The 15,224-nt window shown below is 42.2% G+C and overlaps 1 protein-coding gene across 5 annotated transcripts in view; it reads right to left on the reverse strand.

Annotated features, from left to right (window-relative positions):
- STAT3 (signal transducer and activator of transcription 3) overlaps positions 1–15,224 on the reverse strand; it is a 68,070-nt gene that overhangs the window by 23,144 nt on the left and 29,702 nt on the right. For all 5 annotated transcript variants that reach the window (XM_043584515.1, XM_043584516.1, XM_043584518.1 and 2 more), the window contains exons 2-4: positions 8,384–8,534; positions 7,323–7,467; positions 6,130–6,228 (exon numbers count right to left, since the gene is read on the reverse strand). In XM_043584515.1, the coding sequence (XP_043440450.1) occupies positions 6,130–6,228; positions 7,323–7,467; positions 8,384–8,511 (372 nt within the window). In that variant the 5' untranslated portion in view covers positions 8,512–8,534. The remainder of the gene's footprint in view (positions 1–6,129; positions 6,229–7,322; positions 7,468–8,383; positions 8,535–15,224) is intronic.

The raw sequence follows: 15,224 nt of genomic DNA on the forward strand, positions 1-15,224 counted from the left end.
CAGGAGGCTCTCCCGTAGTTTTGCCCGTGTCCTGGCCTTTTTTTGCCCCAGGCCACACTAAAAAGCCACTCTGTGTCGCCCTAGGAGACCACATGTTGAGCTAAGACATGGTCCCTACCTGCAAAAACTTCATTCTAGGTAACGTATGTTAAAAAATTCAGAACAATTATGACAGATTTTCGATGCCCATTTAGTGTTGGTGGTGCCCGACACGTTTTTGCGGGATAATAAAAAACCACTGTTCCAGAGGCGAAATGCTACATGAAGAGAGAATACCTCAGGGGAGAAGGGAAGGGTGGTGCCTTGAAAAGGTCGGAGAGCCCCTGGAATATAAACATGGTAAATTCTGTCAAAGTAACAGAAAATCTGGGCTCCTGGCTGGCTCAGTCAAAGGAGCGTGTAGCACTTGATCTCAGGGTGGTGAATTTGAGCCCCATGTTGGGTGTAGAGATTACTTAAGACAAATAAATGAAAAAAATTTTAAAAGACCACATAAAAGCTGCAGTGATCAAGACAGTCTGTGCTGGCATAGGACTGAGGAATCCATCAACAGAACGGAATTGAGAGTCTAGGAAAGACCTTATAGACCCAGTTTTTCAAAGCAGAAATTTGCAAAGACAGACTTCACACTGAGTCACTGGATTCTCCTGGCTTTAGGTTCTGTAATCTTGCAAACAGATCTCTATTTGTGCCGCTGGCTCATGTCAAGCCCCAACTACTGATCTCTCTGACTTCTAATCTGTTCTCTATACTGCTACCAGGAGTCTTCAAAAGTGATCCAAACATGCCAGTTCTAGAGGGATCCATTCTCTCCCTCTCCCACGGCCCCCATCCAAATCCAGAGAACACAAACTTCCCTGAGAAGTTTAGGGAAGGCAACCTCCACCCCTATTTATTCTCTTCATAGGGGGAGTGACTCATCTGATCGGTGAGATTAAGAGAAACACTCTGCACTCACAGATCTTCGAAGAACCCAGCATGTTAGCTGGTGCCTCTCTCCTCCACCTCTGCCTTCCTGGGGCACCCCCAGGGCAGGAGCAAGGGCCTGGTTTCTAGAAGTGGTTCTAGAGATCCATCTCTCAGTGTTAAGTGGGTATTAGTCTATGGTCTCTGAAACTCCACATGGATGTATACTGCTCTGCAAACCCAATCTCTCCATCCCAACATCTAACACAGGGGCAGGCATCTGAAATCCCTCGTGGTTACCTGCCCAAACTATGTTTTCCAGTCTCATTTGACCAACAGTACAGCGGATATTTTAGTCTGTGTTTGACTGCCACGTCTATTTCTAAATTGCATTTGCACTTAAAGGGGAAAGGATGTGATTGATTACCACCCACAGAAGCCTGCCTCTAGTACCCTTGTAAGAACTACTGGCTCCCCACTGATTCCAGGTATATCATCTCAGCCCAGCACAGACAGACGTTTCACATAATCTGGTAACAAGTTAAACCTTCCCTCCCTGTCGGTCACCCCAAACTACCCACTCTTCCCCACATACAGCATGTTTTTCACACTCTACCTCCCCACACGCTGTCTGCTCTGCCTGACATGTGCTTCTGCACAAGCACACCTGAACTTATTCACCTTCAAACTCAGTGCCACCATTTGCTCTCCTGTAAAACCTTATTCAACTACTGTAGGCAAGATTACTCACATCTTCCTCTATGTTTCTCTCACTTTGACTGTCTGTATACCTTCAATCCCAACTAGACTGAGAGCAATGATTAGCAGGGATCACATCTACTCGTCTTCCTATCTCCTGGTGCTTTGCCCATAAGAGACACTTCAAAATATGCCAGATGATGACAACAGAGAAAATAACAGTAGGGCCTGGGCTGAAGCCTCAAATATCCAACTTGTAGTTCTAGATCAAGGGCTGCAACTTTTTCTAAAAAGGCCAGGTGGTAAATATTTTTGGCTTTGTGGGTCATACAGGCTCTGTTGTAAATACTCAGCCTTGTCACCGCAGCACGAAGGCAACCATGGACAAGGCATAGGTAAATGGGTGTGCTGTGTTCCCCCAAATTTCGTTTGCAAAATCAGGCATGGCAGGCTGGATTTGAGCCACGGGCATAGTTTGCCAACACCTGATCTCTAAGATTGGGAACATCCTTAGGGCACCTACCTCTCATGATAAATAAAGTTGGAGCCTCTACCCAAATTGGCTTAAATCGAATACTTTTATCTTATGGGACAGGATGCAAACATAAAGGTTCTCCCCAACAGAAAGCTCTAGTGATGCCTGGACAACCTCCCTATCTCCAGTGTCTCGAACAGTGAGTGTTATCAGTTACCCTTTCACCCATATCGGAGCACGGCAGTTTCCGCTTAAAGTTCTTCCGTGGGTTCCCGTTTCTTACAGGAGTGGTGACAGTGATCATGATGGTGACAGTGATTGTGACGGCAGCAGCAGAAAGCAGTTAATGCTCATTTCACATGTGTCAGGCACCGTTCTAAGCATTTTACAGGCATGAATTAATTTAGCTCCATGAAGTAGGAACTATAGTCATTCCTACTAGAGGAACACCCCCATTGCCTGAGGCTCCACAGCAAGTGGCATAGCTATGGGGCTCAAACCCAGGCAGTCTGGCCACAGGACCCCTGCAGCAAACTGCTCTTCCAAAGCCCAGCTGTTGGGCATGACTAAAGAGAAGTTCACAATATGGCCCTTGACTAGCTGATCATTCCTCATCCAACCAGATGCTGAATTTTCCGCACTCCTCCCAAGAATACACACGTTAAGGTTTCCCTGTCTGAACACGATCTTCTCTCTGCCTGGAGGGCTCTCTCCTCATCAGCCTGGTGCACATGTAATCAGCCTTACGTCTTGGCTCAAACACAATCTCTCTCTCCGTGATACCTTCCCTGACTCCCTCAGTTAGACTTAGATGTCCTTTCTTCTATGTTCCTGCTACATCTTTGTCTTGTAAGAGAAAAAAATGGTACACTTATGTTCATAACGGCATTATTCACAAGAGCCAAAAGGTGGATGTCACCCACGTGTCCCTCAACAGACAAATGGATAAACAAAATGGGGTATGCGTACAGTGGAACATTATTCAGTCTTTGAAAGGAAGGAAATTCTGACATGTGATATAACGAGGATGAACTGTGAGGAATTACGGTAAGCAAAATAAACCAGTCACAAAAATACAAACAGGGTCATGATTCCACTTCTAATAAGGTCCCCAGAGTAGTCAAATTCACAGAGACAGAGAGTAGAATGGTGGTTGCCAGTGACTAGAATAAAAGGGGAATGAAAAAGAGCGACTGTTTAATGGGTACAGAATTTTACTTTTGCAAGATGAAAAGCATTCTGGAGACAGGTTGCACAATAATGTTATTGAACTTAACACTACTGAACTATACGCTTAAAAATGGTTACGATGGTGGGGCACCCGGCTGGCTCAGTCGGTTGAACGTCTGACTCTTGGTTTTGGCTCAGGTCATGATCTCACGGTTCATGAGTTTGAGCCCCACATCGGGTGAGCTCTAGCCCCGCTCCGGGCTCTGACTCTCTCTCCTTCTCTCTCCTTCTCTCTGAACCTCATGGGATTCTCTCTCTTTCTCTCAGAAAGAAATAAATAGGGATGCCTGGGTGGCTCAGTCAGTTGAGCATCCGACTTCAGCTCAGCTCATGATGTCACGGTTCGTGGGTTTGAGCCCCATGCTGGGCTCTGTGCCGACAGCTCAGAGCCTGGAGCCTGCTTCGGGTTCTGTGTCTCCCTCTCTCTCTGCTCCTCCCCCGCACTCTGTCTCTCTCAAAAATATAAAATAAAAATCATAAATAAATAAATAAATAAATAAATAAATAAATAAAACTAGATAAAATTCTTAAAATATTTATCCTGAATGCATTCATCTTCCTAAACTCTTGTTAGTTCCAATAGTTTATTTATTTTTCTTTCTTTTTTTTTCTTAGCTTATTTATTTTGAGAGAGAGAGAGAAAGAGCGTGAGCAGGGGAGGGGGAGAGACAGAAGGAGGGAGAATCGCAAGCAGGCTCCTGTCAGCACAGAGGTGTATGCAGGGCTCGAACCCAGGAACCGTGGGATCATGACCCGAGTCAAAATCAAGAGTCAGACACTTTAACCAACTGAACCACCCAGGTGCCCCTCCAATAGTGGTGTTTTTGTTTTTTGTTTCTTTTTAATTATTTCCCTTGGATCTTGTAGGAAGCCCTATCCATCTATCAATAATGACAATTTTGTCTCTAGCTTTCCAACATTTATGCCTTCATTCCTTTTTTCTGTCTTACTGTATTGGCTGAATCCTTCAGAAAAACATTAATGGCAAGAGGCATCCTCAATCTTGTAACTGCTTTTAATGAGAATAGTTTAGTGTTCCATCATGTGCATACTGTTCCGTTTGATTTCTGACAAATATTCTTTATTGTGCTAAAGTTCTGACAAATATTATTTACTGGGTTAAGAAAGTTTCTTACTTCTTATCTAGAATGGACACTACATTTGTTGTGTAACAAAAATGAAGGTTTTTCTTCTTTATCTTACTAATTTAATGAATTACATGAATAGAATTCCTAATGTTGAGCCATCCTTGCACTCCTAGAATATAAACCATGGTTGGTACACTAACTAGGATACCAAAATCGTAATCATTTTCTTTACTTACACTGTCTTTTTTGGGTTTTGATATTAGGATTATTCCAGCCTCATAAAATAAGTTGGAAACATCTCTCTTCTTTCTAGACTTTGGAAGAGTTTGAATGATAACAGAACAATCCATACCATGAAAGTCCGTTAAAATAAAACTTTTAAACCATCGGGCCTATTGGCTTTTTTTTTGGTGGGAAAGGGAGTGTACAGTTTTTTAAAAGTCTTTTTCAATATATATTTATGGTCACTGATCTATTTAAGTTTCGTTCTTCTTTTTTAGTATATTTTAATTTTATATTTTATTGCATTATAAAATTGTTTGATTTTTCTGTTTCTCCCAGACCACAACCTCCTCTAAAGCAAGGGGTCACGATAACTAGCACAACACAGTAAGATATATCCACACATACACACATAATAGATTGGATGTTATAGATATTTTAGATATTCTACATAGATAATATATAAGATGTTCTAGATAGATATGTCTATCATATATCAATATAAGTGATATGTCTGTCATATAACAACAGAAGTGATGGGGCCGGTGGCATGGAACTGTTTCCCAGTGGAAGTTAGTGTCATGTTCTCTCTATCCCCTAGGCTAACCACATCTCTAGCTCTAGTGAGGATATTCTCCAACTTAAGCACAAAAGAGAAATGCACATGAACCTGAATGATTCAGTCTCAAATAATATCCAAGGTGGCACCCAGGAACAGTACCTTATCATACCCCACTCGTGCAAACGTGAACTGGTACAGTCTTTAGAGAAGGGAATCTAGATCTATAAAACTAAAATATATATACCCTTTGACCCAGCAATTCCATGCCTGGAAATTTATCATAGAGAAATCAAAGTGCAAACATAAAGTTGTATAGGGAGACATTGCAGTAGTGTTTATAATGGGGGGGGGAGGGAAACCAGGATGAAGCACATGTCAAAGAAAGAATAACTGAATAAAGTATAGCAAATCTATACCACAGAATATTATAGAGCAAATAAAGAAAATGAGTTAACTTTACACTACTGGACTTAGAAGGATTTATATGACATAATATTAAATGAAAAAAGCAAGAGGCAGAGAAGTAAACCCATTTAAATATGATGTGTGTGTGTGTGTGTGTGTGTGTGTGTGTGTGTGTGTGTATTTTCTGTAATCTATATGAGTCTGGAGAAAGGTATGAAACCATATATACCACACTATTAATGTTGGTTTCCTGGGAAGAGATAATAAAGGAAGGGAGTGACATTGCAGATTTTTGTAAAACTTTCTTCCCTGTACCATTGTGTAATGTTAAAAAAAAATTTTTTTTTAAAGGAGAGTGCATTATATACTCAAGAAAAAAAAAATGAATTCTTTTCGTTGGATAGAAGAAAAAACACCAAAACACCCACTTCTACCATGGAGGTCGGTGCATGCCCTAACAACTGGGTAAGAGCAAGCACATCTTTGAACGTCAGAAGGAAAGCACATCTTCAATAGTGCTTTTGCTTCTTCCCACGGCTCACCTGGGCTGCAGTGGCTGCAGTCTGGAGCAGGCGGGACTCTTCCCACAGGCACCGGGCCACAATTCGGGCAATCTCCATTGGCTTCTCCAGATACCTGCTCTGTAGGTGGGAGAGAGAGAATGAAAAGTAGTAGCAGCAGACTAAGGAAATGTGGATCCAATTTTGCTAACTTAAAGCTAACTTCCTGGGGCGCCTGGGTGGCTCAGTTGGTTGAGCGTCCGACTTCAGCTCAGGTCACGATCTCGCGGTCCGTGAGTTCGAGCCCCGCGTCAGGCTCTGGGCTGATGGCTCAAAGCCTGGAGCCTGCTTCCGATTCTGTGTCTCCCTCTCTCTCTGCCCCTCCCCCATTCATGCTCTGTCTCTCTCTGTCTCAAAAATAAATAAATTTTTTAAAAAATTAAAAAAAAAAAAAAAGCTAACTTCCTCATAGATTGATGAGCATTACATCTACTATATGAAACAATAAAACGAGAGCCTCAGAGCCTGACCCCCACCAGCGGGAGATGAAGGGGCGAACAGGAAAAAGATTGTCACAATGAGCCATACACCTGTGACTGAAGACATGTTAGTCTGAGTCTTTGGACAGTATGTTATCCTGGTCAAAGGCAACAGACTTTGTCTAAGAGTATCCAGTTATGGTCAAACATTTAACATTTAAAAATAAGTCACTGGAGCACCGGGGTGGCTCAGTCGGTTGAGCATCCGACTTCGGCTCAGGTCACGATCTCACGGTCATGGGTTCAAGCCCTGTACCAGGCTCTGTGCTGACGGCTCAGAGCCTGGAGCCTGCTTCAGATTCTGTGTGTCTCTCTCTCTGTCTCTCCCCTGCTTGTGCGCTCTCTCTCTCTCTCTCTCAAAAATAAACATTTTTTTTAAGTTTCTTTAAAAATGAATAAAAATTAAAAAATAAAAATAACTCATCTTCCTACAAAACCACTAGTTACTGATCATGTTATTAACATGCTAACACAATATAATTAACATAACAATCCTAGCATTACCTCCACAGACAAAAGAAGTAGATTTCAGATAAAGATGCTCAAGGGTGGGTATACAGAGGTTTGAGAAAGGGCTACTAGCTTCTCCTTTGAAAGTACAAGATAGGATCTGAATACTTAGCCAAATGAGAAAAGAAATACTTCCTGGACAGAAAGTGAACACCCTACTCTGCGGGGTCAAGTTTCTCATCACACCTGAAGGAACTGCTTGATTCTTCGCAGATTGTGCTGATAGAGAACATTCGATTCCTGTAGGAAACGGCTGTACTGCTGGTCAATCTCACCCAAGAGATTATGAAACACCAAAGTAGCATGTGATTCTTTGCTGGCCGCATATGCCCTAGGAAAAGGAAGAAGGATACAGAATGATTCTGAAACCTACACACACACATGTGCATGCACACGCATGGAAACCACCATCAAGGAGGGTAGAAAACAAGGCAAAGCCGATGCTTTAACCCACTCATCACTTAGATTCACCTTGTTGAGCAACAAGAAATATTATGAATTCGATGATTATTAACAATTATTCCAGATCCCAGTAGCCACTGTCAGAGTCTATACTTATAAAAATATTCAGGTGAAGTGGACAGATACGCTGTTGTGCTTTTAAATTCTTAGCTCTGAGGTCAGATTAGTAGTAGCTAATAAGCAATCCCAGGCTGGCACGGTCTATCTCCATCCTCTCTGCATCATCTCCCTGGCCCCTCACCAAACTCTAGAAAAACTAGGTCACAGGCCGGAATTAAATGAAAATTAATAGGTGGATCTGAACACATTAAAATGAAGGAAACAGTCATTGGAGATCTGTGCCATTATCTCCTTTATGAAAGAGTCTATTTCTCTTATCTGTGTCTCTTCCTATAACTAAAAGGGAATCAGAATTATGGGCCCGAATCTCTACCCATGCCAGAACTTTCATTGAGATAAAAAATATTTGTAGCACATGCCTGGAGTGTCAGAACACACAGAGGATCTCACCAAGTCAATGAGATCCAAATCAGCCTTCAAAACATCCACCACCAAGCAGGCTGCTTCAGTGTGCCAAGAGACAGTTGCTCGCACACACTTCTAATACAGAAAACATTTTTACAAGACCGAGAGTACCTCTTTATCTCCTGATCTCTTTCACCCCACCACCTACACCCCTAAGTTTTTTGATGAAATAGGTAGCACAGAATGAAGCTACAGCACGTTACGTCTCTTGACTCAAACCAAAACCTGACAACTTGGGGAGTTTCTCAGGAAGGACTTACCAATCTTGACTCTCAATCCAAGGGGCCAGAAACTGCCGCAGCTCCATTGGGAAGCTGTCACTGTACAGCTGATGAAGCTGCTCCAGGTACCGTGTGTCGAGCTGCTGTAGCTGATTCCATTGGGCCATCCTGCGGGAGTCAGGGGTCCCAGCTGTAAACCAAAGTGTTCATACGGTCACTGCAAGCCCAAGTAGGAGTCAAAAATCTAGAAACACCCCACCTACCCAACACAGGCATCAGGTCTGCGCTTAGGAATAAAAGATGCTTTGGAAAGGACCCTGCGTGTTTCTCCCCGTGTACAACAATACGTACACATTCACAGTCTCTAACTCTGGAACCACGTCGCAACTTCCTATTGGCTAGGATGTCAAGGTCAGCATGGCCTCTGCCAAGTTCCAGAATCCATTATCTACCAGAAGTATGTGAAGCTGAAAAATTACATAACTTCCAGGTTTCCAATTCCTCATCAGAGGAAGAGATCATAATTTCTATTTCTCATGGTTGTTGAGATATTTCCAAAGAACCCAGCCCAGTGCCTGGCACACAACAGATGCTGAACAGATGTTAGCTCCTTCCTTTCCACCCAGTCCCCCCTTTTCAGTGGGTGAACTGGAAGGAATATACACCAAACCCTAAACTAAAACCAAAATGTGGAATGTGGCTGCTCAGGGAGGACGGAGAGCAAAACTCAAGGAATACAGGTTTAAAAGTATAAGCAAGGACCTGCCTGGGATTCTCCCACTCAATGAAAAGTAATTTTGTTTTGAAAGTTCTCATTCCGGGATGAGAAAGAAGAGATGCTAAATACCAGGCATACAAGTTTTGTCCCCAGGCATACAAGCTCATGAGTACACCAGGGAAATGCTCAGGTATGAGAAACCAACCTGGCTAATCACCTTTAGTCCTCTTTCTGAATAGCTTGGGTCACAGAAATATCTTTTTTTTTTTCAAAAAAATTTTTAATGTTTGTATTCATTTTTGAGACAGAGAGAGACAGAGCATGACGGGGAAGGGTCAGAGAGAGGGAGACACAGAATCCGAAACAGGCTCCAGGCTCTGAGCTGTCAGCACAGAGCCCGACGTGGGGCTCGAACTCACGGACCGCGAGATCATGACCTGAGCCGAAGTCGGACGCTTAACCGACTGAGCCACCCAGGCGCCCCCCGCAGTGGTCTTTTATACTGAACAATGAACAATCTAAGGAACACCATCCAAAAGAGATGTAATGCAAGCCACATACAGAATCTTGGATTTTCTAGTAGCCATATTAAAAAACTAAAAAGAAACAAGTAAATTAAATTTTTTAAATTGTTTAGTTATTTTTTTTTTTTTGAGAGAGAGACAGAACGCAAGTGGGGGAGGGGCAAAGAGAGGGAGAGACATGGAATCCGAAGCAGGCTCCAGGCTCTGAGCTGTCAGCACAGAGCCCAATGTGGGGCTCAAACTCACAGAGAGTGAGATCATGACCTGAGCTGAAGCTGGACACTTAACCAACTGAGGCACCCCAGGCGCCCCACGAGAGCATGAAACTCTTGATCTCAGGCTTGTGAGTTCAAGCCTCGTGTGGGGCACAGGCTTACTTAAAAAAAGAATAAATAGGGGCGCCTGGGTGGTGCAGTCGGTTGAGCGTCCGACTTCAGCCAGGTCGCGATCTCGCGGTCTGTGAGTTCGAGCCCCGCGTCGGGCTCTGGGCTGATGGCTCAGAGCCTGGAGCCTGTTTCCGATTCTGTGTCTCCCTCTCTCTCTGCCCCTCCCCCGTCCATGCTCTGTCTCTCTCTGTCCCAAAAATAAATAAAAACGTTGAAAAAAAAATTTTTTTTTAAAAAAGAATAAATAATAAAATTAAAAACACTTAAAAAATATATAGTATATATATACATATCTATGTAGATATATACATAGGTATATATATCTACGTAGATATACATAGACATACATATCTATCTACATAGAGTATAAAATGCTATCACTTCAACATACAACTGCACAAAAATGAAAGAGATACTTTACATTCTTCCTTTGGTACTGACTTCTCTAAATCCGTTGTGTACTTTACACTTATAGCACAGACCTGAGGTATTTCCCTCCTCATGTACCAAGGGCTTAAATTCCACTGATGAAAAAATTCAATAAAGCAAAGAGATGAGAATTTCAGAATGAGATATTTGCCCCAATCAGACCAATACGTTTCCACAAATAAATTCAATTTTCCAACAGCATTAGAGGGGAGTTAAGTAAGTTTCCTGGGTGCTTGGGAATTTTTTTTTTTTCTAAACGATGTCTTCTATCCTCTTAGGAACCTCCCAAACACGTTCATCTACCATGCCTTTGAGGTTGCCCCTCTCCTGGCCACCCCCAAGACCAACCTGCCACAGGACAGATGCTGCTTGGGCAGTGGTACATGTATACCAAACACTGGCTGGAATGAAAGGGGTAGCTGAGGCATTATAACCGTGGCGTGTGTCACCCTCAATAAGAAATCAAAGGCCATTAGAATTCTCTTCCAATATTCACGTTAGGGCCGAGTTAAAATCTGCCTCAGAACTAAAAGTGTCAAGATCTGCCTTATGTTTCTCAGGATGTGATCTGCATAGAAATCTGTATAATATGTCAATTTATGTAGAGTCTACTGCACACAAATGTGTTGAAACTCTAGATTTACATTAATTCAATATGGTGGTCACTAGCCACATGTGGCTACTGAGCACTCAAAATGTGGCTAGTTCAAACTGAGATATATACTGTAAGTGTAAAATGTACAGTGGGTTTTGAAGACTTAATACAAAAAAAAAAAAGAATGTAAAACATCTCACTAATGTTGGGGCGCCTGGGTGGCTCAGTCGGTTAAGTGTCCGACTTCAGCTCAGGTCACGATCTCACGGTCCATGGATTCGAGCCCTGCGTTGGGCTCTGTGCTGACAGTTCAGAGCCTGGAGCCTGCTTCCAATTCTGTGTCTCCCTCTCTCTCTGCCCCTCCCCCGTTCATACTCTGTCTCTCTCTGTCTCAAAATAAATAAACGTTAAAAAAAAAATTAAAGGGGCGCCTGGGTGGCGCAGTCGGTTAAGCGTCCGACTTCAGCCAGGTCACGATCTCGCGGTCCGGGAGTTCGAGCCCCACGTCGGGCTCTGGGCTGATGGCTCGGAGCCTGGAGCCTGTTTCCGATTCTGTGTCTCTCTCTCTCTCTGCCCCTCCCCCGTTCAAGCTCTGTCTCTCTCTGTCCCAAAAATAAATAAATGTTGAAAAAAAAAAATTAAAAAAAAAATTAAAAAAAAATATCTCACTAATGTTGAAATGATAATATCTTGGATGTACTGGGTTAAATAAAATATATTATTAAAATTAATTTCACTAAATCTTTCTACTTCTAACGTGGCTATTAGAAAATTCAACATTACAGGGGCACCTGGGTGGCTCAGTCTGTTAAGTGGCCGACTTCGTCTCAGGGCATGATCTCACAGTTTGTGAGTTCGAGCCCCGCACCAGGCTCTGTGCTGACAGCTCAGAGCGTGGAGCCTGCTTCAGATTCTGTCTCCTTCTCTCTCTGCCCCTCCCCCACTCACGTTCTGTCTCTCTCTCAAAAATAAACATTAAAAAAATTTTTTTAATTAAAAAGAAAATTTAACATTACATATGTGACTTGCATTCTTTTTTTATTGGACACTGCTGCTCTTGTGTAACCAAAAAGCTATAGTTTTCCTAATAAAGGATTTAAAGAAATAGACAACATTTTTTTTTTTTTTAAGTACACTCTATCCCAATGTGAGACTTGAACTCCCAACACTGAGATCAAGAGTTGCCTGCTCTACAGACTGAGCCAGCCAGGGACCCCTAGACACTCACTTTTTATAAAATTCAGTGTTATAAATTGACAAAAAATAGACTAATTATTTAATTGCTTATCTTGGATACAAATGTAGAGCCATCACAGTCTATTCCCTGATGTTCCATGTTACAGCCACAAAGCAACATCCCATCACACCTGCTCAATTAGAGATGAATGCTGAGGTCGCACATGAATGTCTGCATTTTCAAACCATTAAAAAAATTACAAGTTCTTGAAAATTGCCCAATTCATTTCAAGTCCACAACTCAGAGGGGTTTTTGTTGTTGAGGTTTTGGTTTTAGTGGGGAGACAACACAAATAGGATATAGTTAAGTAGTACAATAATTATGTCATTACTTAGACCAGAAACCAGTTACTAGTTTTTTCCCATAAAATTGAAGCAAAAATGACTGACGTTATGCTCTGCTTCTTAGCCTAATCACTCTAGGTAATATCGTAATAGCTATCCTATTTTTTTTTTTTAATCAATGTAAATTGAAGGCAGAGAGCAGGTAGTATTTTTAAGGAGAACATGGGCAAAGAGTCAAATAGTGCTGATCTCCTTACAGGCTGCTTAGCTGCAAACCCTATTTCATTAACAGCAGCTACAGGGCAATCAGCCCACATGCTCTTCATAAGAATTGCATCTCCTTAAGAGATCACTAGCCAGATTGTCTATGAAAACCATTGCCAACTAGCTTGTGGCAACTGTTTTACTGGAAAAAGTTTTACAAGAGCCTACTTTATTTCACAATCTCAGTTCTGGTTTTTCAAATCACAAATTAATCTAAAGAGCTCCATGTAAGGTCTAACTAAAGTGTTTCTCATCTGCAGAATAGGGGGAAGCCTGTGATTTAATAACCACTTTCACTGAACAGCAGGACACACAGAAAATGATTTGCACAATTTGAATGCCAAGTATCATTCTGGGTGCACAGGAGAGAAATGAGTTCATTCCATACAGGGGCTGGCTTAGGGCATGACATCGGGCATCGTTCTCTCAAGGTGTTAAGTGCTAAGTTTAGGTTAGCAGACAGGAGGTGCCAGCATAGGAGGGGAACCTCAGTGTGATCGTGTTCTCTACAACTTTAGAGAAAAGAAAAATAAAAATGAAACAGTAAGTCACCAAAGACTTTCCGGACTTTTCAAAACAGGAATTTCTCAACCCCTTGGGGATAACTTACCAACAAGTCATAAAGCAAACAGCTATTGTCTAACGGGGAACTTATTACTGTAAAGATCACTAAAAAGTTTATCCAAAGTCACAGTTCCCATTTATGTACTGCATTCTAAGGAAACCAAGAGATGTGTTGAGAAACACAAATCAGGACTGCTTACGAAAGGGATTCATTACATCACTATATAAAACTTCATTTTAAATTCAGATTTGCAGTTCACATCCATGCACCAGTGCGTTTATGACAGGGGCAGTGGAGTGAGGGGCCAAAGTGAGGAGAGAGACAAAACCCAGGGGCATACAACAATCCAAAACAGAAAGTGATCTAAAGATAATTTCTGTTCCACCTTGCAATGTGTCACAAGATTCTCCTTTGGGTGTTAGCCACAATCTATGTTCGAAATACCTATATTATAAATAGAGCATAGACATATTTTATTGGTTGCCTATTCTAGCATCCTCTTTGCTGTTAGAAAAGGCCAGTGACTAAGGCAACCAAAGTGTAAAGTAACAGAAATCCAACAGATAAAATCACCCAGGGGCGCCTGGGTGGCTCATCCAACTCTTGGGTTTGGGTTCAGGTCATGATCTCATGGTTCGTGGGTTTAAGCCCTGTGTCGGGCCCCACACTGACAGTGCAGAGCCTGCTTGGGATTCTCTCTCCCTCTCCCTCTCTAAAATAAATAAAATAAACATTAAAAAAAAAACTTAAGGGGGAAAAAAAAAGATAAAATCACCCATATCCTACCATCCCACTCTCTAGAACTACAATTGCCATGTTCATGTAATACCTTTTAACCTACTCAGAGTGTGTATATATTTTCTCTCTTCTAAAATATTAGGGGTGGGGTGCCTAGGTGGCTCAGTAGGTTAAATATCCAACTCTTGATCTCAGCTCAGATCTTGATCTCAGGGTCATCAGTTTAAGCCCTGCATTAGACTCCACACTGGGCATGAAGCCTACTTTGAAAATTAATTAATTAACTAATTAATTAAAATATAAGGGGTACCTAGCTGGCTTAGTCGGTGGAGCATGCAACTCTTGATCTCGAGGTTGTAAATTCGAGCCCCACATTGGGCTAGAGATTACTTAAAAATAAATCTTAAAACATTAGGACCATTGTAATTTTACAGCTTTATATTCACTTTTAATTTTTTTTAATTTATATATATATATAGAGAGAGAGAGCCTGTGAGTGGGGGAGGGGGCAGAGGGAGAGGGAGAGAGGGAAAAAGGGAAGGGGAGGGGAAGAGGGAAAGAGGGAGGGAGGGAGGGAGAGAGGGAGGGAGGGAGGGAGGGAGATGGAGAGGGACAGAGAGAGAGAGACAGAGACAGAGACAGAGAGAATCCCAAGCAGGCTCCATGCTTAGCACAGAGACTGACAAAGAGCTCAATCTCACAGCTGCGATATCATGACCTGAGCCCAAAATCTAGAGTCAGACACTCAACCAGCTGAGACACCCAGGCACCCCACAGAGCCTACATTTAAATATTACAACTTTAGGGTACGTGGGTGGCTCAGTCATTTAAGCGTTCAACTTCGGCTCAGGTCATGTTCTCGCCATTTGTGGGTTCAAGCCTTGCATCGGGCTCTGTGCTGAAAGCTCAGAGCCTGGAGCCTGCTTCAGATTCTGTGTCTCCCTCTCTCTCAGCCCTTCCCCTGGTCACACTCTGTCTCTCTGTCTCTCAAAAATAAATGAATGTTAAATTTTTTTTAATATTACAGCTTTACCTATTTAACCATTTGTAATTTAACTATTCATAATTACCTTAGACATTAAGACTCTGGAATTTCAAATTAGAAAAAGATAATTCAAAATAAGTATGCTTGTATAGTAA

This window comes from Prionailurus bengalensis, chromosome E1 (assembly GCF_016509475.1).
Source record: "Prionailurus bengalensis isolate Pbe53 chromosome E1, Fcat_Pben_1.1_paternal_pri, whole genome shotgun sequence".
In the NCBI taxonomy this organism is placed as follows: domain Eukaryota; kingdom Metazoa; phylum Chordata; class Mammalia; order Carnivora; family Felidae; genus Prionailurus; species Prionailurus bengalensis.